The 26613-nt window shown below is 40.9% G+C and overlaps 1 protein-coding gene and 1 long non-coding RNA gene across 2 annotated transcripts in view; both read left to right on the top strand.

Moving 5' to 3' along the window:
* Positions 1-222: 222 nt before the first annotated feature.
* LOC307070343 lies at positions 223-4881 on the top strand. Its single transcript, XR_013811551.1, has 5 exons — positions 223-271; positions 1822-1851; positions 2202-2363; positions 2459-2548; positions 3788-4881. It is a non-coding gene; the product is annotated as an uncharacterized lncRNA (long non-coding RNA).
* Positions 4882-12523: 7642 nt separating this feature from the next.
* Positions 12524-26613, top strand: part of arid5b (AT-rich interaction domain 5B) — a gene marked incomplete at its 5' end in the record, with an annotated part of 70903 nt that continues 56813 nt past the window's right edge. Inside the window, 3 exons of the mRNA XM_079728992.1 lie at positions 12524-12544; positions 12878-13135; positions 24365-24599. Coding sequence (XP_079585118.1) covers positions 12524-12544; positions 12878-13135; positions 24365-24599 — 514 coding nt within the window. The remainder of the gene's footprint in view (positions 12545-12877; positions 13136-24364; positions 24600-26613) is intronic.

Below are 26613 nucleotides of genomic sequence, written 5' to 3'. Positions count from 1 at the left end.
ATATTTGGACTTTTGAGTTTAATTGTCTTCTTTAATTCATGGCAAGGCTGAAGCATGAACAGTATAATTTAAACACCGCAGATAAGTCATATATCATCATCGAAATACAGACACTTTGTAGTAAATGATCAAGGACTACTTCGACACGCGGGAAGAGACTATGCCTGACAACGGCCTAGAACCGAGGCGGAGTAACACGACGCGGGGACCGAAGTGACGAGTGGTGAACGTGTCGAAGTAGATTTCTTTACACGAGGCTGAGGAACAGCAGGTGAGTTTAGCCTCGTATCTATCTCTAATTAAGTCTTTTAACATTAACCTCATGTGTAGTAACGTAATAACGTTAAATGTGTAGGTTGTGCTTTTTTAATAGCCTGGAAAATGTGACTGCAACATTAGTTTTTATTCGAGCCCGACATGAGTTGGCTAGTTTGCTAGTTAGCCACCTAACGGTTGAGGCTGCGTGTTAGGGCTGCTGTCACTTCGTGCTCGTGCTTTGCTCACTTTGTATTTTATATTGACTAGTTACTCCAATTCATTTAGTAAAGTTGTTTTAACATGGATATTATGCCGATAATTAATAATGAGCAGCATGCGCTGCAAATACCCGGCGCATTTACTGACGCAAATTACGTTTAGAAATGTTCAGCGTAGTGTCCGAATTCTTGTTCCTTATTCCCTATATAGTGCACTATATCATGTACACTATATAGGGAATAGGGAACGAGTGTATAGGGAACGATTTCGAACACAGCTTGAGTGTAAATGTTGCCTGTGTGTTTGTCTATGTGTTCCGTTATCTTCATACTGTTTTCAAATCGTTATCTTCATACTGTTTTCAAATCGTTTATCAACCACGACGCGCTACGGCAGTTTATTATAATCTTGCAAGTACCATCATTACAACTTTCTGTTTAATACCATTTACCATTAACGTCACCTGTTCTTTTGCAATAACCACTCAAACAAGTATGTCGTTGTTAAATTCCATGTCCGTTTATTTAGTTTAGTTACATGTTAACACAGCGTAAATGTTCGTCTCGTCTTGTGTTTGTATTAGGGGTTGCGTGCCGCGTAAACGCGGTTTAAATTCACGTCACGACTGAGTGTTTACCACCTAGTTCAAGTCGCTCGAACACATCTACCCATGACAACTTGCAATTTGATGAATTAACTGAAAATGAACGTCATTTATAGATAAAAAATATATTGTTTTAACTAACGTTAAGTGTCTGAGAACAGTTGAATTATTACTTTGGTTGACAGAGGATTAGGCTGATGACAGAGGAGAGGATATGTGATGGCACAGGGCTGTTTACCAGTTTAAACCATTGAGTTGAACAGATTGTAAAATATATTTATTTTAATGTTTAGTCAGAGAGGTAGGAAAGGAAGGATAGGATATATTAAATGCTTAACTAATCATTATCAACAGGTTGGAGGTTTTAGAGCCTACTCATGTTGGCACTACTGATGAATTGAATAATAATATTGATTTGTGTTTCTGTTTTATTCAGTTTATAATGTACGGTAATATTCAACATCACAATTTACAGTCTTCAAAATTAGCAGCAACACTACTTATAACAAACCCAAACTGAATATTTTAAACACCATAAAGGTTTTAATTCTTGCAGGGTTGTTGAATCATACTGCATAAGTGTTAGCTAAACGTAATCCAATAAACTAAATGTAATTCAAAATAACATAGAATATTGGTTTTGGTTGTTGTTTTTTTGTAGTTAATAGATAACTGTTCTTAACCACTAGTTGTCTAAATAAATGTTATGTTAATTTAATTATACATTTTTCTGTTCACAGAATTCAAGCACTTCCAGTTCATGTGGAAATGTAAGTTTTGCACCTTTTCCTCCAGTGGCCAAGGAAAAATAATACAGCATTATAAAGAGCATCATGGACATCACCGGAGGTGTTCAGGCCTTGTCTGCATTTATCAAGACTGTTTGAACACATTTCAAACCCAAACTGAACTTAAAAACCACTTGAAAGAACATTCAAAAGGTCATAAAATTGTGACCAAGTTATGCTGTGATTTGTGTACATTCTCAGAGCCTAGTAACATTATCAAATATTGTGCCCATCTGAAGACTCATTTTTTGTGTGTCCCTTAGAGCTCTATGCTGCTCTTATTTTTCCCTCACTCATTGCCCTTTTCTCTGCTGTTTTATTATTGGTTTCAGCTCAGTGCTGAGTTCAGTAGAATCGTCACCAAAGACCTGCTGGAGTCATTCCTGGATGGACTTGATGCCTTGGTGCCAGGTGTTCTACAAATGTACGGAGAAGCTGCTGCATCAGGCAGGAGGGTGCGCCTGAGCAGTATTCTCAGTTGTCTTCAAAAGGAGGTATGTACTGCACAGAAATCATTTCTTGTTAATGTACTAAAATTAGTATTCTGGCTTGGGTATCTTATTCACGAACTCTTGTCTTGTTCTTGTAGGACACGAACCAAAACAAAAGAGCAGCTGTCCTGCTTGGTCTTCCATGCTACCTTGCAGAAGATTCCTCTGACATAATCAGGATGTGTGATGTAAGACACCGTATTTACACATTTTATATGACATTGTTTTGTTTTAACATTTTTTATTTTCATAAGTCGTAAGGGGTAATTTTTTACAAATAAAATAGTAAATGAGTGAAAAATTAATGAAATGTGCCCTTAATTTAAATTGAAAATGTAATGAAACCTAAAATGCAGTAACTTAACCACTATGTAATAAAATATACAGACTTATATTGTTTTTAAATAATGGAATGTTAACATATCACATTAGGCTACTTTTTAAAATAGCTTAGTATGTAGTATAGTATATCAGAGAAGGGTTTGCTGGGATGATAAAGTAGTGGGCTGCATCCTAGATTTATTTTTTTGGACCACATGTTATATGCTAGTTAAGAGTTGTGTCCCGGAGTTTCTGTCCATGTGCATGTAGCTGTGTGATGCATAGTCTATTATAATCATTCTTTCATTTCAAATGCAATGTATATAACATTGAATTATTATTTAATACTACATTTTTGAGAAATGGAGCACATTCAGTTAGCCTGGATACCAGCCTGAACTCCGCCCACAAAATATTTGGTCTGGAGATTCAGTCTGGAATTGAGCTCGTTGGGAGGTATTAGGTCAGATCAAAAAGTGGTCTGACCAATCAAATTGTAAGGGCGGGCTTTATACGTTGATGGACAGATGATACACATTAACGTAATCAACCACGTCACCAAAGAGCGCTCAGCGCTTTTACTTTTTTTCCCAAAAATGCTGACCGTGTTGCCAATTTGTCCGTGTATCCTTAAATTCTTTTTACAAAACAGGCATAAATCGTTTATGTCCATCTTCTTTTTCTACTTCGAACGTGCGCTCAGTTGAGTTAGTTTGAGAATAGCTGTGCTTCGCACAACATACGTCACATACTACGTTGCTCTGATTGGTTTTAGGTCTATCCAATTGAGCGAAGAGGCATTTTCCTTCCTGGTTCCGCCCTATAATGACAGCCCAATGGTTCGGTCTCAGACTCATATTCTGACTAGAATTATGAGTATGACATCGCCAGGCTAACATTCAGTACATTTTCTCTCAGTTTAGCTCCTCCTAGTGGCCAAAATTACTGTTGGTTTGTTTTATTATTTGTGCTTAACAATGAACATTCAGAAAGGCAATGACAACACTCACTCAATTAATGTCAAAGACATTTGTAGCCTTTCTCTATTAGCCTAGCAGTGATGTTTAAGTCAGTTAAGATGTGTGTTTTTGTCTTTATGTTTTCAGGCTCATGGTGAAACCCTTGACGTGCTAATGAGCGGGATGCAAGTTGGACTGTTGATTGGACACGAAGGCCCTCTGCATGATGCATTTCCATTGGATGTTTTCAACGTGGCTCTGGTAATAGAGGAGAAGATAATCCTACATGACGTCCGAGATGTGTCCACAGGCTTTGCCATGTTACTGGGTGCAATCTACTGCCTAAACCTTGAGTACCCACGTAATATGAAGTATTCTTTTGAGTTCCTTCAGAGGGTTGTCATGAACATTAAACCGGACCAATGTTCAGCCAGAATCCATGGACTCAGAAATAAAATGCTTAGATATCGCATGTAAACAAAGAAATGCACTTGTCAAGCAACTAATAGGAGGCAGCAGTTATCTGGGAAGCTTGCCTTGTTCTTTACACTAGCATACAGGTTTTCATCGGCTTAGTTTGTTCAGCACAAGTCAGGTATGCGTGACAGATGTGTCACTTGTGAAGTTGAAAAATCTGAAATTGTTGAAAAATCTAAAATAGTTTTGAGGTATAATGAAAACAAATTTTGTTTCGAATTGTGGTTAAAGAATCTTTTAGACGTGGATGTTGATGTTTTGTAAAGCTCTGCGTATACCACATTTTTCCTCTACAACTTCGCCATACTTATTCTCTCATTCACAGTTTTAAAATTGTGTTCAATTAACAGTTAAATTAAGTGAAATGTAAGTAAGTATTTATAATGTACACCATTGTTTTTGTTCATATGACGATATGGACCGGTTATCTCACTTTTTGCCTCTTATGACACCTGCCCATCTGTCCCCCTTTCCTCAGCACTCTCGGTTGTCAACCTCAGTGAGGCCTGTTTTGATGCAAAGACATGTTTAAGATGTATCAATGTTCCACATTGTTCATATTCATGTCGAGATTTTATGATTATCTGTTTACTATCTCACATACGTCATTGTTCAACCCCACCTCACCTACTTTCTTTCTACGAGTCCACTCGCTGTCAGTCCACCCACCCTCTGTCTGTCTGTCTGTGCAAGTCCACCCTCTGTCTGACTGTCATGTCTGTCTGCAAGTCCACCCTCTGTACATTACAGAGACATACATTGGGTATGGCATGTTAAAACCTTTAACTTCTGTTAAAGTTTATATAAATGTATTTATAAAATAAATGTTCTTGGACAACTGCAAGAATTCAGTGTGAAGCTCTGTCATTTACCATGCAAGTTGAAACAAATTTAGAATTGTAATCCTCTTAACTTTAAATGAGGAGTCGTATAAATACGGCTAAGTTAGTTTAACTCAGAACTGTGAGTTACAATAATAATGAAATATCTGTTTGTTTTACTAGCTAAAGAATGTTATTGTATTGCTAATGTTTAAAAAAATGTTGTTTTAACTCACAGTATCAAGTTTAAACAAGATGTGATTAAAAGTTTTCATGTATCAATGATGTATAATTATATTTTGTTTCAACTAATGGTATCAAGTTATGATTACAAGTGATTAAAAGTTAAGTCAACTTTGACAACTTAAAAAACAACATTGTGACAACTAGAACAGTGTCGTATAATCAACCTTTTGAACTTTATTTTCAGAGTTGAAACAAAGGTAATCTTAAATTGAGTTAACTTGCAGTTTTAAGGCAGCAGGTGAACCTTCATTTGCAAGTTGAACTGACCTGAAATGTCTTACAGTGTGGTTTCATAATTATATGACATACAAACAATCAAAAAATGAATGCATGAATGAAAAACAAACTGTTGTTTAATTTAGGTGTATGTTTTGGTCGCTTTATTTTAGCCAATATGATTATTTTCTTATTTTTAGATCTTCTTTCCTTTATTAACTTCCTTGTTACATGGCCACCCCCATACATTGCTAAAAATAGAAACCCTACTTGTGCTTGCTCAAGGCTTTGTAGGTCATGGTCAGACTGGTTGTTGACGTTTTGTTATTTTGCAATGATAGATCGCTTCCAACAACTAGTATTGCCAATAAGGAGTCAACACGCACATTGTAATGCTTCCTCAATGTGTGCTCTTCTTTGCCCATTCTGTAATTCTTTATACAGAGTCATACATTACACTATTATTACGCACTATTGCAACACATAAATAATTAAATATTTTACGGTGGAATTTCTATTGGTCACTTGAAAGCACTCATGATGTTGTTGCTTTTTACAGTCCAGCAGATGGCAGTCCAAGTCCTACTAATTGGCCACAGAATGCCATAATTGTTGTTATGCCGTTCTGTGGCTACAGTTGCTACACTTAACGATTACCGTTAAAGCAAAGCCTCGCGAGAAAAAGAAAATCAAAAAACTGTCGTAACACGTCGTCTGAAATGGCCTGTTAAGAATTTAAATTATAACCATTGTAATATCGGTCAAGGCTGAAGCTTAGAATCTAGTTGATATGCGTTGATCTCACCACAATCCAACTCCATTAATATATCACGTCTATGTCATATATTTCTGTTTCAGAAAAAAAAGCACTAATAGACTTTGGCTAACAAATCTATATTTATACATTAAATGCATGTTTTATACAAGGTTTTTTTTTTTAATTTGATGGTTGATGACACTGCATGAAAATCATGAAAGAAATCAATTTAAGTGTTCTAAAGCATATTCGTTTTATTTAGGCTAAATACCACATATGATGAAGGAAACAGGTGGCTAAGTAATCAAATGGTTCTGGCCCCAATTCTCTCTCTGTTTCAAAACAATGTATATGTTTCAAATTTAGGGCCGTGCACTGTCACACATGTCAGGCATTTGCATGGGAGAAATTGGACTTAAATGGATAACACATGACTCATTCTGTGTCAGCCCAACAGCTGCAAGAGGCCTCGCTGGACAATTATGATTCGCCTCAGAGCACAGAACGCCTTCAAAGCTCTTCCAGTGTGGAATTCTTGACATAAGCTGAAAAATAAAGAGATATTGAAAGGGATTTAGTGCAAAACATATTGGGCTCTTTCTAAACCGTAACAAACTGCTCGTTTTCCTCACGGCAACTGGAATGTCTTTTGTTATCATAACTTGACAACTGTTCTGCAATTGGGAAATAGCAATCAAAACAACAGATTAATACACTACTTTCTGCTTGGTCCACATTTAAGGAGTACAGTGAACAACACACAGATGTTTTACATTGATATTAACAACCTAAACTTTCCCTATTGGGAAAAAATGGGGAAAGCAATAGGCCGTTATGTTCTCAGTCATGTATCACAAACAGTACAGACAGCAATCTCTTTTAGCTTGACTGAAGCTAACAGCGAGTGGGTTTTGCATAGGTCATTAGCTGGCTCAAAATACCCTTGTCACCATAGCAACTTCAAGTGACTCCTAAATTGCCACATAAAGTGAAATGAATTATTAATGCTGAGAGAGTTTTTAATATGTGTGCCCAGCCACTAAGCTCTTAACACTAGACTGCATTTTTTTCCCCCCATGTCCATTGAACCAAAATACAGAGCTCTGCTAGAACAATTCACTGGTTGTCACATTTGAAAACACATCCTTTGTCTCCCGTTCCCAGTAAAGCTACAATTCTGCACAGCCATTTATAAACCTAATATGGAGACAGTTCAGTACATTGATACAGATAACAGCAGGATTGCTTATTCAAGCCTTTTTTTAAATAATACAAATGTTATACATGGTAAGAAATCTAAACCTTTACATCCACATACCTACATGCATGTATGCATGCATGCATAAATTAACAACCACACACAGGCACACACACACACACACAGGCACACACACACACACACACACGCACACACACACACACACACACACACACACACACACACACACACACACACACACACACACACACACATACACATTTAGGACTATGTAATAATCCAGAGGGTAGGAAATAATAGAGCATTGATTGATGGGATCTTAGTTGACATTTATCACAAATTTATAACAATCCATTGTCTGAAGTGAAACACAGCGGTAATGTATTATACAGATGCTGAATTCTGAGGTCACTTTCCTTGTAGTCAGGGTGGATTACCGTGTGACCCATGGGCACGATTACCCGAGTGATGTAAGCATTGCATTACACCAAATGGTAAAATTTCAGGACATCTTCATATTGATGTGTTATTCAGATGTTGAGGTATTGGCCTCTTTTTCACTTTAAATATCTGTACCAAAAACATTCATTGCACATAGGTAGTTGTAACTCAGTCCAGCAAAATGGATTTTCAATCACCCTTATCTTTTGCATTTATACACCATCATACATTTGCATAAATGAATTATTCATAATTCTAATGCCAGAAATACAAAGTATGTGCATGTGTGTGTGTGTGTGTGTGTGTGTGTGTGTGTGTGTGTGTGTGTGTGCGTGTTTGTGTATGTGTTGGTGCATGTACTGATGTGTATGCATACAGAAGGGAAAGGGACCATATTTTGTGGTTTGATTGTCTCTGATTGGGCTTAACACTATCCATCAATGGGGCCAATGTACGCTTGCTGCACCAGAAATAAGAAAAGCACTGTGACGGTCAAACTTATACACATACTCTAGGTCATATTGTGTTGCTGTACACATAATAATAATACTATGTAGCCCATAAAACAAATTATTATTGAACCATCAGTGAATAATAGTGGCTTGAATGGGGATTCATATACAATTATCTCATATTTTGTGCTTAGGGTTAGTGTTTACATGAAATATCCCATTCATATAAATGTATATCAGTATTGCTCATCATTCAAAAGAAAACTCTGGATAATATGCGTGTTAACGACTACAGATGGTTTAGGATGATGGAACAAAGAAATACACTGTACAATTAGGAGCAATGCTTCCAGATAAAGAGCAGTGCGGTGCATCATTTCAAATCCATCCTACACAAGATAGCTTCTAACATCAACAGAGAAAAAAGTCCTTCAGTATGATCACATCTGACCTCCATTCTGATTAAATGTGCTCTTAAAAGAAGTAATAAGATTGTGTGTGTGTGTCTGTGTATGTGTGTGTGTGTGTGTGTGTGTGTGTGTGTGTGTGTGTGTGTGAGTGTGTATGTGTGTGTGTGTGTGTGTGGGCATGTCTTTGTGTTTGAGCGTGCACAAGTATGTGTGTGTGTGAGTGTGTTTGCGTGTGGTCCACCGTATTGAGTACAAAGGTGAGTATTGAAAGGTATTCAAAGGTGAGTATTGAGACTTACAGGTGAGTGAATAGCAGGTGAAGACTGGGTTATAGTGTGTGTTGGGCTAATGTTAGCCCAGTAACACTGCTTGGATCACCTTTCAAAGTAATCCTCCAGACGGGGGCAATTCTAATGTGATTATACGTGCACAAAGTCAGACGTGTAAAGTTACTATCGAAACGTGTGCCCGGGAACAAATTTTCTTGATGGATTTTTAATAGTCCGGGGGCTTCCACCGATGATAGATGGATACCAACTGGGCAGAGTATATGGGAACGAACAGAAGGTTAACAGATAATGAGAGGCCATCGCACCCCAATACCTTTTTCGCATGGATATAGAAACCAACAGTATTATTCAAGGTAATTGTGACCAATTTATCATTAAATAATTATGATCCTTAAGTATCTGACAATCTGGCATCCATTTAAAGTCTTTGATGACTAATGCACCAAATGAACAGAGCTGTGAACAAGCTCATAATCCAAGCTGAAACACCACTGTTTTCATTCAATCTATGCTGTTTTTATTGACTTTAGGTTTCCTTTGCTGTGGTTTTTAGGCCTAGCCCCAGCTCACTATTTGTGTGCGTGTATGTGTGCGTGTGCGTGTGTGTGCGTGTGTGTGTGTATTTCAGTTCCCTGATGAGGTTACCTCATTAACTGGAATGCTGAACACCTGTGCTGAACGAACAAATAAGACATTGCTGCAACGTACACGGTTGCTAATGGTAGCACACACAACAGAGGAAATAAATTTGACTACTCTCTTACCCTGCAATTTACTTTATTACTGTTATTATGTTGAGACAAAACAATACATTCTAAAGAGGATATATTCATATTGAAAACGGTAATCCTCCGGGTGCAGTTACATTTTTTTTCGAATGATAAAATATAGGCCCACACAGTCATACACGGTTCCATCTGGGAAGTGAAGTGTAACTGGGAACATACTTGCTCTGTGCTAATGGGGGAAATTCCGAAGAACATAGACTGTAACGGAAAAGAAAAATTGAGTGAAAAACCAAAACAAACACAGTCACCACCCTCCCACTTGGTGGTGCTCATATAAAGAAACATGTCTACTAGATTCATGTCTACTTACCATAGCGTTGCTTCTTATCTTTCAGTTTCCCTGAACATATGTTTCCAATATGTCTGTGTATTAACATTGCATATCCAGTAAACAACTCACAAGACACACATCGACAATAGACTTCCAAATTGCATCGTCACAATGAGCGTATCACTAGCCTCACATTAATCAAAATAATTGCAATCTGGTCGTTCATGTTATGTTGTGTAACCCTGACCCCCAGGACGCTGAGCAGATGTAGGCAGATAAATAAAACAGATGGATGTGTGCGGCTTTGAGGAGACATTGCATTACATGTGACTATCTAGCCCAAAGTACCAGTATCCATCGGCCAGAAGTCTGCGTTTGAGGAAATCGCCCATCGCCTCCTTCCTATTTCTGTTATGCTCACTTTAAATGAAGACCGGTCAACAACATGTAACTCAACTCATACAGGGCACCCGCCACATCAAACATAGCACCCTGGGTATAACCTAGTGCTAGGCAGCTCTCTGCTCTTGACAATCTAGCACTTTCAATTACCAGATAAGAGCTGGAGTAGTGCCATTGATTAACCAGAGACTTCATTATGCTGGCTGCCATTAACAATGCAACCCCATTGATCCAGTCATTGAAATGGCCTGAGGAGAAATCAGGGGAGATAATTGTGAGACTTGTAGCTCTATATGGGATTTAATCCAACCCACACTCCAGGAAACCCTGCAGTCATATCCAGTGTATAAACAATGTGCCTCTCTCTAAAGCCACCTTTCCCTTGGCTGAAATATGTGCATGCCTTCTGGTTTAAGACAGCCAATGCATTTTGCATGAAAAATATATTGCCATCTTGTACCTTATAAAACAGATAGGATGTCCTTAGATTGGCAAAATATATCTTACCACACTGTTATTTCTGTGTAAAATTGTATTCCGCATGGCAGCATTGCATAGCCTAGCCTATATCTAATAGTTCATCCTGTTACAGCCTACATGTTCATTTTTGTTATATTACATTTATTTGATTACTATCAGGTCATTTGTTTCCGTAGAAACAACCATGAGATCCCTCTACCCAGTGTTTACGACGTTATCTCTGCTATCTGAGGGCCCAGTTCAACCTGGGGACATTTTGTGTGGCCTGTTATCTATACAACAGCCTAGATGAAACGGATGCTCAAGTAGTATGTTGCCTGTAAAATATTAACAGCTAGTTTTACACACCAAAGAATGTATCTGGGAAATGCTTCATTGGATGGGAATAAATGTCCCTGCATTCTCTGCCCATTGATTGAAGTCCATGGGGGAAAGCTGTTGTGTAATACCGCCGACGGCCGGTTTCAGAAATATATCGCTGTTGCACCACGGTGTGTGATCTGAGCGAAGGAAAAAAGCGGGCCAAGGGTCGATGGTAGCGGAAAATAGCACACCGCAGTGGACCGCAGTGGTATTTTTTTCAATTGACGCTTACTAAAGACACTTGATAAACATAATACATTCATCCGAGGAAGATGCACTAGATTAACCCAGTCCTACATCGGTTTTAATGATCTATTCGACGTCCTTCTTATGTGGATGAGAAAGTTACCATTTTGATAATTACATTAATTATTTTGATTATTTATGGATATTCGATGTTGATATGATTCGACAAATAGATTGTAAAGATTTACGCGTAATAAACTCAAACTGGCACAAATTCAAATTTTCGTCCAATTGCAGCATTTTAAAATATGATTTATTCTGACATAATGGACTGCGCCGTGAATCTCGTGACGTCCGCCTCTTAATTTTCATTATTTCTCTGAAAGCATGTAAAATATAAAGGTTCAGAACGTTAACAACGTCCACCTTCACGTTCCAGTATAACGCATACCCAATCCTCTTAGGCTAAACGAGCGTAGGCTACTGCCTCGTGGTTTACACAATGTCTTTTGAGGAAACATTTGATAGCCCTATTAACTTTCATATAACATTGTTTCTTGAATGCGTCCACAGTAAGCGCCCTGGTATCATTACTGGGAGAAATGGGCTTTCATACTGAACGTCTTTTACCCAAGTCCTGGAAGAAATATATCTCCCAAAACCTGAAAACGGATATTAACAAAATACTTAAAGCCGTTTAAGGCAATAATTTGGTTGTATTTGAGATATATGGAGAAATAAATATTTGTCCTGCCAATTAAAATGAATGTTTTGGAAAAATAGAGTAAACTATATATATGTATTAGAGGGTAAGGTATATTGCGAGACATATTGTGACGTGGAAAATGCATATAGGATAAATTACTTCTTAAATCAACATGCTTGTCCCAATGAATTGCTTATGCATTAATTATGATATTTTGAATCATTTTTAAGTCGCCATTTGTTTGAATATTGCTGACTTTAAACGTCCCTACGAGCTATGGTCCTTCCAGGACCTGCGGCAATCCATTCAAGCCAGCAAGTTTGGAGAGCGTGTTGAGTTGAATCAATTCATAGTCGAGATGGAGCCGGACTCACTGAAGGTAAGCTTTATATCAACCACACATTAATTAATTTTATAATTACGCTCATCCCAACAGAAACACTTAACGCTATGGAAGGTACGCAGTGTAACGTTGACCTCTCACATTACATACATTACATCTTTGTCATATAATTGCAACAGATAAAAATAGTTACATCGATTCCAAACAAGCGCGTAATATGTATACATTTTCCAACGTTATTTCTCTGATTGTAGACTATGTTTCCACCGATTAACACTGCCATTTATCTGTGGTTGGTCGAGATTTATTTGCCAAATGGGATTTTGCCTCACGAATTAATTCCTCAATTGCTGTTTTTCCTCTCCACAGTGGGTGGGCTCGTCTTGCGGTTTACATGGACCCTATATATTCTACAAAGCCTTTAAATGTCACAGCCTGGACGGCAAACCGAGGATCCTGTCGCTCGGAGACTTTTTCCTCGTCCGATGTAAACCTGGGGACCCTATTTGTATCGCGGAGCTTCAGCTGCTGTGGGAAGAAAGGACGAGCAAACAACTTTTATCCAGCTCTAAACTTTATTTCCTACCCGAGGATACCCCCAAGGGACGCTCCGCCAGCCACGGAGAGGTGAGCATGTCCACATGTAGCACTATTATCCTCCTATATCCCTGCTTTGGGTCATGTTGTGCTTGGTTTACCTCCTATGCTGTGCTCATGTTCTCATGTTCTCATGCATGTTCTCTTGTACTTTTATTGAATGACACCTTTATGGCGCTGTGTCTCTTGGCACGGCTCCCGCTCCCCCAGTTGTCAGTTTGCATGGCCGTTGTAAACACCCATAAACGAGTGCATTGATCCGCCGACATGGATGTGTTTGGAGGATCAGAGCGACGAGCGATGGACGCGTTGTATTTGTTATCCTGGTGAACTGTGTCTCTGTGCGTTGTGCGTAACGCGCACTTGTCCAGCTGCGCTCCATAATACTCGCCGCTGTGCGCTATGGGGCTTCGTTATGAGGAGAGAGGGGGAAAATCCGCAAGAATCGCTGCGAGTGTAGGCGCTGTCATTTAATTCTTTTTCGCAATGCGTGTCACTTGCATGACATAAGGCCGGAAATTGCGAAATAGTATCGGACGCATATGGGATTAAAGTGTGTTGAAATGGTGTGCTGCGATAGTTTGCATCGCCTATATTACTGGGAGGCTGCACCGTGGTTCATAATGCACACTGAGACAGTCTGTCCTGGCATGTCGTAACTATTCTGCACGATTTGCATAATATTCTTTGTGGAAAAAATGTCATTCCCTGCGTAATATAGTGTCAGCTCATATTTGCAACACCACTTTAATCGCATCTATTGTTGACCTTTTGGGCCATAGTTGTGATTGACGGTGGGCATATGGAACGCCTGTGAATGTGATCCGGTTACACTGCTCTTCTCAATTGCATTACTTTGATTAGTTTGTGGGGATGACTTTTCTCGTCGGCCATTCAATAAATAATGTGGCCAGGATCCATGCTGCTGCCATTAATCCTTATTGATATTATTGAGCAACCCACAGCGACACTTTCATGAGTGCCCAGCTCTTGTTTTGACTGTGGAAATTGTTCTCTAGTGTTGTTCTTTTGTTTATCTGGAAGGACAAAGCCGGGTTTGTACTTGACTGGTACGCTGATGGTTTACTTACATTCTTTCCTCTTGAGTAATAGAGTGGCTATCACGTTTCCTTTTCATGAGAAAGGTGGCTATTTATGGCTCGCTGCTTAGACAAGCTATCATCTATAATGGCAGAATTCCTCCATCAACGGATATCATCTCCTCGAGCCCTTGCGCTATAGCCTTTAACACGATGCAATTATATAGTAATTACTTAAAGTGCATGTGTCGTCGATTCCGAGGCCATGTGCTTGCGCAATAGGGACATGTCAGCCACGCCCCTTTTCCCAAAACACTTATTTGCATTGCAAAGTGCTTACATTCCAGTCTACTGGATATCTGGAAAAGATTATATGAACTAGTTCCCTCATCCAGAAAAAGATACGTACTCTGTACTTTCAAACATGCATTCGAAAAATGCTTCCGTAATGAGCCTAGAACAATAGTAACAGTTGTAGAATGCATATTTTATGACAATGTTAAAATTTATATGAGAAGCAAAGGCAATTTCCCTATAATGAATTATGCAGCACCTAGCATCCTGGCACATTACCCATACACCATGTAAATACATCTTTGAAGACAATCAGAAGGGGAAATATTTTAAGCTTAATTATTATTATTACATATTACTATTTTGAGGATGTGTTCTAATTGCAGCTGTCAACGTTGGCAGATTGACCTCATTTCCTACAGGGCTTGGAAAAGCTCACACTCTCTGCAAATGCTGTAACCTGATTATATGAAGGTGGAAATGGCTCTGACAACTTCAAGTCCCTTTATGACCTTCAGCGAGTCTGTTCAGACACAAACTGACTTTTCCTCATAACACTGCAATAATAATCTGCATGAGTCAGCCAGTGAGGCTCACATGAAACCCTAAACCTATAAACAAGTCAAGTGAGTAATCCTGACACACAAATCCACAAAGCACATTGAGAAATGTCAATAGCCCTTTATTTCCTCTGAATGAGCCATGACACAAATACTACTGAACACCACCGAATATCACGAAGGAAGAAAAACAACGCAGTGGCTCACAATCTTTCTCCTGCAGCAACCTGGTCATTAAGAGGTCTAGATTAACATATGTGGGGCTGTTACAACATTATGGTATGGGGGTAATAGACACATATGGTGGTTTGAAATTAGGTCATATAGATGAGGCGATAACCCGTATCAGGAACTGTGGATAGAGGGCTGTGCGGGAGTTATGGGATTTGTGTAGCAGAGTAGGAAATGACAGCAGTGGTAAATGCAGCCCCGAGCCCTCCGTGCATTTTTGATTCCTGTAAATCTTTCTGACAAGTTCATTCATTCGGCGTTTTGTCTTGACTTAAACTGGAGTTGAATTTACACTGAATCAGATTTACATTGAGGCAAAATACAGGAGTAAATCACCGCCCAGGCATTTGACTCACAACCAGCTCCCTCTACTTTCCCCCCGCCAGATCAAAGACAACGTGGGGCGATGGGAGCTAAAGCTCATATCTTGTATCTTGAGATAGCAATTATCTTAAGCCTGAAGCCGAATGCCAAACACACTGCTCTTTTCACAACGTGAACATCAAAACAGCGCTTTATTGAACCGGCTGCAAAAGAAAGAGAAATGGATTACTGATTCACCGTTGTGTTGTGAATGCGGAGCTTTAGTGTTGAGCGTAATTTCCTGGTTATTGCTCAGGTATTTTCCTTACTCACCGATGCCCTTCCCAGGGTGCAGGCTTCAGCTCCGCTGCGCCAGGCAGGCAGTGACAAGAGCAGCCAACCTGGGACCTACTGGGCTTGTTCTCATCCTGTCATACAGGGCTGCAGGTCCTTTTCTTTTAAATGCAGCCAGCAATTTCTATAGAGATGGAAATAGCCATTCGGGGAACAAAAAGTCAATTCTGTGTCAATCCCAAGGATTTGCCTCAACAGAAAAGTGTTCACATCATGGGGGGTGGGGAGGGGGGGGGTTGATTGTAGCTTTATTTTATTTACACAGGGTTTGTTAAAAGCCATATTCCAAGTTAATAATTAAGTGTGTGTGTGTGGGGGGGGTATATCTGTCTGACCAGCAGTGTTTACCGCCCATAGCTGTGCGCTGTTTGCTCTCTGGAACACGCTTTGTGTTGTGGCACTCGCCCTGTATCCAAGACCCCACCTTCAGTGGGCCTCTGCCCAGTTGGTCCATCTGCAAAGTAAAACGGCCACAAACACACCAGTGACATCTGTTTAATACTCATTGCTGACTGACATACTATTTAGTAAAGTATTCAAACTTTCTCTGTATATACATACATATATATATATATATATATGGGTTACAGAGAAAAATATGAGAAAATAATACATGCTCAACGTGATACTGTTATATATCCTCAGTGGTTGTGAATTCCCATATTATGTCATAACCATATTTATATCTTTATAAATATAGATAGAAATATATATGTATATGCATATGTCTTCACAAGTACGGATGGTATTTCTAGATCATGTTATATTAATGTGTTATTATCATCACCTCTGATTTCATCTGACCTCTCTTCTATTTTGTGCCCCCCTCTAGCTGACAAGGCTTTGGCACACATACAGTGTAGGCTTTTGGCACTCAAACAGCCATGCACACGGGTGCGCGCAGACACGTGCATTCACACACACACACACACACACACACACACACACACGCAAACACATTCGCACACACACACACACGCAAGCACATGTACACACACACACTGACAGGCCGGGGACTGCAGCAGTAGGCTAGTATTGATTGCTGTGGAAAACACTTTGGCTCGTGTCCAAAGCCATCTCTTCAGTATGTGGCAGTAGTCCATGCATGTGTTCCAGTGCTTGGAAAGACAGCTTGTAGGGAAATTAGATTGTATTCATTTGCTGCTCCTTTGATTTTTCCCCAGGGAAAACTCTGAAATGGTAATTCAGGCATCTGGGATACTAGTTGAGTTATGTCTAAGTGACCCAGTTATGCGACCAGTATTTCCACAGATAAGGTCGTACCGCTCAATGACTTTAATGTAAATGTGATAGGGCACATTAAATACAGTAGTCCTCCTTTGACACCCACAGAGCTTCCTTGTTGTGGCCCAGTGTGTGCATTAAACCAAATCACCCCTATTCATCCAACAATGGCAGGAATTTAAACGGGGGGGGGGGGGGGCTGTGCAGTGTGTGAAGTGTGTGCAGTGTGTGCAGTGTGTGCAGTGTGTGCAGTGTGTGCAGTGTGTGAAGCGTGTGCAGTGTGTGCAGTGTGTGCAGTGTGTGCAGTGTGTGCAGTGTGTGCAGTGTGTGCAGTGTGTGCAGTGTGTGCAGTGTGTGCAGTGTGTGAAGCGTGTGCAGTGTGTGCAGTGTGTGCAGTGTGTGCAGTGTGTGCAGTGTGTGCAGTGTGTGCAGTGTGTGCAGTGTGTGAAGCGTGTGCAGTGTGTGCAGTGTGTGCAGTGTGTGCAGTGTGTGCAGTGTGTGCAGTGTGTGCAGTGTGTGCAGTGTGTGCAGTGTGTGAAGCGTGTGCAGTGTGTGCGCGTGACACTGCACATGCACGCGCGCCTCCCCCTGCCGCAGAACAAGTCATTAACTCTGAACACTGCCCTCCAGTGAATTCCTCACTATCACCGAAATAGCATGTAAATTATTACCAGCCCTTTCGGATAGTGTAATTTAAATCCTTTAAAATAGAATACTGGGGGAACTTCAAAGGTCGGACCAGAAAACAAACCCTTATATTTCCCATCGGTTTAAGGGGGTTGTCATTCCTATCCTTGGAGAAAATCTTTTGATTCCCTTGACCAAAGTATTCTGTGTGACACAGCAGAGCTAAGTAATGACATGTTCCACCAACCCTCTGATTTGTCAGCACATGAGAGACTTTTTCTTTCTCCTTTTTTTTTTGCGTGCGTGTTCTTAAGATCGGCTTTTCCTCTTTGTCATTGACAGACCACTTGAGCGGGCAAAACATTAGCCTTGATGTACGATTCCAGTGCCTTGGAGCTAAAGTGGATCGTTATCATAACCTTTAGAGGAGAACGCGGCCATAGGCGAGACGCTGCCCTCACACTTGATACACACACTGATATTTCATATTCCTCCATCCGTCCAGTGCTGTCCGTGATGTCTTTTGATAATGCGCCTGTCATGATGATGTACCATTTTCCATATTTTTTTCTGTGTATGTGCATATGCTTAAATACAGTGGTAAAAAAAACACAGCAATGCTTCAAAGGAGCCAAGGCAGCGGTGTCGTGTTACAAGATGAATGCTGTGCCAACATTAAGAAAGGCTTTGAAAAGGCCTTGTTATTGAGCTGCTTTCCTCTGTTGTGTCTGTAAACGAATGCTACGTTCATTTATCACCATAAAGCGCGTTGTAAAACTAATCTCCTAATAGAATCGGTGAATAAAAGATGAGCTCCACGCCCCTGCAGATGCCGGAGTGACTCTGTGCATATAAACAAACAGGCTATGCTAAGTGGCTGAACTTTATGTACAAGCATTTTCCCCCCCTCACTGTTTAGATAGCAGGACCTTGAACTCTCTCTAGTCTTAATAGAAAAAAATATATATACATATATTATGATTCAATTGTCCCCTACCTTGCCATATTCCTCCAACCCTCCCCCCCCCCCCCCCCCACCCCCTGCACATTTCTTTTTCCTTCCCTGATAACTTTGTTTTGGGACATTGAAGCCAAGGTCAGACATAGTGAGGAGGGACAGATAATAAACTCATATAGTGTTTCAGTCTCTCTGTTACATTCTTACTCCCTCTCTCTCTCACTCTGTCTCTCTCTCTCGCTCTCTCTCTCCGTGCCTCTCTATCTCCTCCTCTCTCGCTCGTCCTCTCTGCCTCCTCATTGTTCATGTCACCATGTCCATTACTCAATTACTAATCTCTTTTGGCCTCATGAATTCCAGCGCTGACCTCTCTGAGGCAACAGGCTCGACAGTCCTCCCAGCATGACGGAGGCACTTTGTGTGTGTGGCAGATTGTGTGTGAGTGTGTATTTTATGTGTATGTGTGTGTGTGTCTGTGTGTGTGTGTGTTTAATGCGTGTGTGTGGGTGTATGCTTTGTTTGTGTGTTTGTTTAATATATGTGTGTGCGTGTGTGTGCGTGTGCAGGTGTGTTTGATTGGGCTTGAGTGGATTGTGTGTAAAATGTGTGTGTGTGTGTGTGTGTGTGTGTGTGTGTGTGTGTGTGTGTGTGTGAGTGTACCCGTTTGATAGAACAGACACCCACCTATGGCGAGTGCTCCCCGGAGCCCTAAGCTGTAAAGCCCTGTCCGAGCAATGCACTGCACGTCCCCAGAAAGGCTGACAGCAAGGAATGCCTACCTTCACTGGTCACTGTATAACACAAGTATATGTTTATATATAAATATATACATACATAGAAAGAGAGATTCAAAGAGAGAGAGCGATAAATAATATAACATTATTAGCCCCAAGGGGGTAATTGTTGTGCACATGCACAGGGTCGGTAGAAACTGTAAAAATGCAATCAGAAACATTGAGTGAATATAAAACCCTAACCCTAACAACCTCTTTGTGACATATGACATAAATATAAAATACAACCCCAGTACTAGATAAATACAGCCCCAGTACTTATAAAACACTCCGTCCTACTTAAAGATATAGCTAGAGGTACATAGATATGTATAGATAGATAGATAGATAGATAGATAGATAGATAGATAGATAGATAGATACATACATACATACATACATACATACATACATACATACATACATAGAGGGATATATGCATCCATAGATAGATAGATAGATAGATAGATAGATAGATAGATAGATAGATAGATAGATAGATAGATAGATAGATAAATATAAAGATAGATACATACATGCATACATACATATATAGAGTGATAGATAGATAGATGGATGGATATAAAGAGATATACATGGACATAGTACACTCTCCAAGGGAGATTGTTTTAAATACGATGGATGAAACAGCAGTTTCTGCTAACAGGATTGCTGTGTGGAGGAATGTAGCATTAGGACCCCCCTCCCTCCCTCTCCTCTTGCAGCTATTGCAGATATGGTTGTGTCTGTATAAATGTAATGATACGCATTGCACTGAGTTTCATCTCAATGTGGCGAACGGCTGAAGCCATGAGAGCGTTCTATAGTTCACAGCCTCTATCCCCCCCCCCCCCCCCCTCCTTCCCCAATATGGCTGGATTGGTCTAGCTTGACAGTACAAATGGGAATTATTAACATGTCAATGACTCCCCTACCCTTTCAATTCCTCTTAAGGGCAATCTACTGCCTGGATTCTAGTTTAATACATCAGTGAGTAAGAAATGACACTACCACTTAATAATTAACCGAACCGTGTACTGACTGAAAAGGAAGTGTAATATATAAGATAAGATAAGAAAACACTGCTAATACAATCAGCATTATTCCAGCAATAGACACAGTGTTATTCCACTGCATATTATGCAATCCTTATGAAGAAAAAATACAAATAGATATTTCTCATGAATAACGTAATATAACTAAATACGGACACAATCTCAGTTCTAATGACATGATGGCCCTGTTTACACCCGAGACCCAATTAGAACTTCTTGCTCACTGGAATGAGACATTCGGTATGCCTGACAACGTATCTCTGAATTGTGTGTAGCGTACAACACGTCTCTGATACAAACGCTGCCTCTTGTTTAGACAGATACTAATTGTCTTTGCATCACAATCTCACAGTCTTTTCGATGCGCAATCTGAAGACAGATTCCAACCGCTGCTGTGAACCAGCCCGTACCTGCCGTTATCTGCTGTTCTTCAGGAGTGTCATGAGCTGTGGTCGTTAGGTGAACAACACACACCACAGCGCTTTTAATGTGGTGGATATGAAGTGTCACCTCTCCCTGGGCTGTGGGCTGTCGAGTCCCCCTCAGTGACCCATATTACCCTGAAGCCTGCTGGCTGGCAGCGCTCACCCAGTAAGCTAAACCATCAGCATGCTAACGCAGAGCCGCGGCGCAGTGTTGCTGCTCTGAAAAAACAACCCTGTTTCCCGTCTTGTCCCCAGCACATCTTGTAGAGTGAAAGATTCTACTTTGTGGTTGGTTCTTTTTTTTATTACGATCAGCAACCCCCTGCCAAGTGTGGTTGGATCATTATGCTCTCTGCTTTTTTATGTCCCCCCGCCCTCCCCCTCACTCTCATACTTGCTTGTTTTCATTTCCGCGGTGAGAAATATGAATGCTTTTGAAGTTTTTTTACATCAGCAATAAAAAGCAAAAAATGGGGTTATCACAGTTAAAGCGTGTGCAAAGCTAAGAGAGTGGGCGGTGGTTAAACTCATTCTCTCATTTGTATTCATAGAGGTTTGTGTTGCGTAATCCTCCCAAATATAATTAACAACATAATGCACTCAATGCCACACAGCGTATCTTCTGAGACTCTTTACGAGACGTGATGGGACATAGGTCTGTCTGTCTCTCTCTATCTATCTATCTATCTCTCTCTCTATCTCATCAGTCGGCTAGATCTATAGCTATATTCTATTTAGGATGAGTCCCATTCACACTTCTGCAAGTGTCAGTGAGCTGGTGCAATCACAGTAAACACTGTTTGGCAGGGCTAATGGATATGGCCTGTTTTTAGATGGTTGCTGCCGTTCATAGACTGATTATATTCTGCACTGTGTTGACAGCTGCTCAATTGCTCTCACCTGTTGTGTCTGTGTAGTCGTGTGTGTGTGTGTGTGTGTGTGTGTGTGTGTGTGTGTGTGCGTGTGTGTGTGTGTGTGTGTGTGTGCGTGTGTGTGTGTGTGTGTTTGTGTGTGTGTGTTTGTGTTGCACGAGTAGCCATTTCCTAAACAGGATCACACACACACACACACACACACACACACACACACACACACACACACACACACACACATACACACACATGCCGCTGTTAGATTCAAGTGATTGATATGAGAGGGCAGTGGTTGTTTCAGAAAAACCCTCTTTAAAGGTTATCAGTGTCTCTGAGAAATGCTCTGGTATGCAATTAAAGCCCTTTGGACATGCAGTCATGCAGTTATCAAATTTACCATTTGTTTTTATATTGGACTAGAGTGTAATATTCCACAGAGGAACGCTGGCCGTGTTTATCTCTGGGATGCCAGCAGATTGCATCAAAGTCTCTTATTTCAGAGGAGATACATTGTGGATTTTGGCCGCGGGGTGAATGCTATTTGCTGTTGCTCTACATTATTCAAATGTCCTCATTTTTTATATTCCGTCTTCCTCAAGTAAGAAACAGTAGTGAGCTTCTCCGGTGCATGGAAAGCCAGTTACAACCACCCGCCACCACTTGACAGCAGAAGACAGCTCATTATAAAAAGAGCGAGAAACCATGTTTGATGTTTCTACTTAGCGAGGGAGGCACTGCTATATCAAGCCATCCCTCACAGGCTTCTGCTTTATAAGAGAGCAACCGTTTGCAAGCGGTCTGGGATTTGATATGCCCGTAGTTCTGATGATGAGTGAATTGAATTTGGCTAAATTTATAGACAGTGCACACAGAAAACACAGGAAAGGAACGGGAGAGATGCTGCTTTTGGTTTGTCATTCAAGTTGGTTCTTTGAGCATAGAGGGTGTAAGTGTTTAGATTGATACTGTGTGTTTAAATATCTATTATATATATATGGTTCTTTATATATATGCATATCAATATAGATAAACGTATATATTTCAACATTTCAATATATATTTCAACATTTCTCAAAATGACTCAAAATATATGAACATATAAATGTATATCTTTTGAGTCAGAGAGAAATAAGAGACATGAAGCAAAAGAGGTAGAAATGCAAACAGGGGCATAGATATATGTTTGTATGTGTATGTGTGTATGTGCGTGTGGGTGCGTGTGTGAGTGTATTTCAGTCTCTTTGAGGGGGAAGAGAGATGGTTCAGTCAGACAGATACTTGTTAAACGGTGCGCTGCCAAGGTAAATGGCTCTGTCTTTTATATGAGTTTCTGCGTTTCTCCCTCTCTCTCAAAAACACAAACACACACACACACACACACAGACACACACACACCCACTGTCCTCACATCTGTCCTCCAGATTTCCCCCTGGTTCCGTAATAGTATCTCTCTGCCTCTGAACCATTCCACTCCGGCTGTAACAAGCAATTCAGCTATTAGCTCTTCAAATGAAAACACATTTAAAAAGGAAAAACAACTCCACTTTGTTCCCTTTCAAAATTGGCCCTACAACTCTCCAAATCAGACTTTTTTTTCTTTTTCCTGTTCAGGTCAAGCTTTAAAGTGTTCAATCAGACAGGGGAGATGTTAAAAAGAGGGGAGTTTAAGTAAAGTAGGCCCCATGAAGAAACTATTTGTTTTCTAACTGCTTCCTGTGCTACCAGGTTTTAAAATTTGGCCCGGCTTGTACTATGTACTTTTAAGAATATGGGCGCAATATTTGTGCTGTCATTATGTATATATGTGTAAATGTGCTGTGTTGCATCTATTTAACTGCCATGCCATTGATTAACTGAGTCCAGCCTAAGTGCTGGTATACGCGTAGAATCTATATCTATTGAATCCCTCCAGAGAAATGTATTTCCTCATTGAACAGTGAGTGGCTACTCCATGGCTACTCTCAGGCCACGTATTACATTCCGTTGACAAATTGACAGATCTTGTTCTCTTCCTGGTTTGCACAACTGGTTCTGATTTCAATTCCATTTCCGTCCAATGTCATTCACTCCTCCCTGTTTCCTATTGTAACTCTTTTTCTCCCTAGCCTTGATTTGTTTATACTCGTGGTGAGAAGGGAGGGGGGAGAGGGACACTGTTATTGAGTATGACAGTGTTTACTTGTACCCTGTGATAGTTTTCTTCTCAGTCTTGACTTCAATGCGATCTCCTTAACTAAAATACAAATACAAAGGTACAGCCGTGCCAAAGCAAAAGCCATTCAGTTCTCAGTCAGCGAACTCTTCAATTATGTGGGGAGAAGAACATTGATCTGTTCGTATTTTGATTTGAATTGATGTCGTCAATTCAGAATGTTAAGCATGGTCTAAGGATTCGGGGATTGAATCGAATTGAATTGAATCGGTGTTCGATGATGCAATGAAAGTGATGAGTCCTCACCTCTCGCTCACCCCCCTGCGTCGCTCTGCTGTGCGTTCCGTCCTAACGTCCTCTCTCCTTGCAGCACGAGGTCATCGCTTTGTCGGAGAAGGTGATTGTGCGCCTGGACGACCTGGTGAAGTGGACAGTCCCGGACGCGGCGGGATGGGCCCGCGGGCAGCGCGCCCAGCCCCTCAAGGCGGCGGCGTTGAGGGAGCTGGGGCGCAACGGGCAGCGGGAGGCCCTGCACCGCTACCGGGAGAGCACCCTGACCAGCGGCCTCAGCTTCAGGGACATCCAGCGGGAGAGGGCGCAGCTCGGTGAGAGGGGGGGGGGGGGGGGGGGGGGGGGGGGGGGCGTGTCGGGAACCAGGGGGGTCACCTCCTGTTGGGCTGGCTTGTTTTGCTTGACCAAAAAAAACGGTATAATTAAGATTATAATTATTATAATTATATCAAATCGTGTTGAGGATATTGGGTTAAAATGGTTTAAGGCTCTGAAGTGCACCATTAGATTGTTTTGAAGACAAATAAAGGGCCTCTAACCTTAAGCTGTTTTTTTTAATCCCGCTGAATGCGTGCTGTAATTCCCTTCACCTGACGCTCAAAATCTCTTTTTACACCCCTTCCTGCCGATTGATCAAACACATCGCGTCCATTACTGAGTCTTTAACTGGTGGTTGGAGCTCTTCCCATTATAGCAAACTGGAAATGCTGCTGCTAATTGAAGCGAGGATAGAGGTTTGTGGCGGCATGGTTTTTGCAAGCCCATTACCATTTACACAATGTCACAACTGTGTAATCCGAGTGTGTGACATGAAGAAACAGCAGCCAGCGAATATTTCAGCTGGCAATTTGCTCGCCGCATTTAAATAATCGAGTCATAACAAAGTCAAAAACCAGTGAACCTTTGTCCCCCGAAGAATTGATATCACTATGTTAAAGTCGTAAATTAGATGTAAATCTTGGGGGGGGGGGGTTGTTATTGAGTGATTGTTATTGTGTTTGTGCTGCGTGGTTCTCCCTTGGTCGTCCGGTGTGTATCCATCATGTGCCACAGTGTCATTAGGTGTCAGGGAGGTGTTTGTTTCTGGCAGCGTTCAGGGGCTTGCACACTCGCTGCTAGTAGCCAGGGATCCTGGGCCAACATACAGCTGGATGTTTCTCATGACGATGACTCATCAGAGGAGGAAACTCTATTTACAGACAGAGAATCAGAAAGGACATAATGTTCTTTTATCGCTGTTTCCCCTGGTGATTTACCATGCTTTTACTTGGCTTTGATGCAATACCATTTGCCTATAGTTCTTATGGTTTGATATAGCTGAGCAAGCCGCAATGGCAAAAATACATCTGCAATGCATGCTGTTAGGGAGCAGGGCAATATTCTCTAATGTAAAGATATATTTATTATTAATGAACGATATCGACGGTTAACATAAAATAAAATGTTTACAAAAACAACAATGCTAAAAACGTCTTAAAACCTGCTCACGGTAGACAACAAACAACAAAAGACACAATTTATTGATGACTCTCATGTTGTTTTGCCCCTTGGATTTTCCTGCTTGTTTCTCCCTCTGAATGCTGCCTTGCCCTTGAATACAGTCAGGGCGTTGTTAGAATCTCATACACCAAGAGGACAGGGCATTCAATAATGGATGCTTTGTCGTTCTGAGTACTCTAGGAATCAATAGTGTTTGATTGTGCATGCGTGTGCCTGTGTTCGTATGTGTGTGTGTGTGCGTGTGTGCCTGTGTGTGTATTTGTGTCAGTGATTGCTTGCCGGCATAAGCAGGTGTGTCAGCCGGACTCCTGGAGGATATTATGTTGCATACTGTGGCCGTCTATAAATATGCTGCATAGTAAGCAGTTGATAGATTTCCTTTGTTTTGCATTTTATCGACTGTTAAATTATGCTTTTTTTGTGTGTATAGTGTTTAATGTTAGTGTATATAATGGGCCTTTGGGCTCGGAATGTGTGTGTGTGTGTGTGTGTGTGTGTGTGTGTGTGTGTGTGTGTGTGTGTTGGTCTGCGCACACACACACGCACACACGTGCATGGTTGTGTACAAATGTTTGTGTCGCTAATGAGTGCTGCTGCCGTTAATGACTCCATCAGCTTGGATCTAAATGCACTTGTCACTATGATGGGACACTTTACTGAAGAATCTGCTGCCTCAGCTCAACCAGCTATGGCTTTGGCAGGGCACCAAAAAGCACAAACACATACCCTGCAAGCTCGCATGCACACACGCACGCGCACACATGCACGTACGTGCCCTCACACAGCGCACGTACGTGCACGCACACTCACAGACAAAGACAAAGCCGC

This window comes from Pollachius pollachius, assembly GCF_949987615.1.
Source record: "Pollachius pollachius genome assembly, chromosome: 2".
Classification (NCBI taxonomy): domain Eukaryota; kingdom Metazoa; phylum Chordata; class Actinopteri; order Gadiformes; family Gadidae; genus Pollachius; species Pollachius pollachius.
Note: the sequence above shows the minus strand (reverse complement) of the source record. Positions and strands in the feature narration are given on the sequence as shown.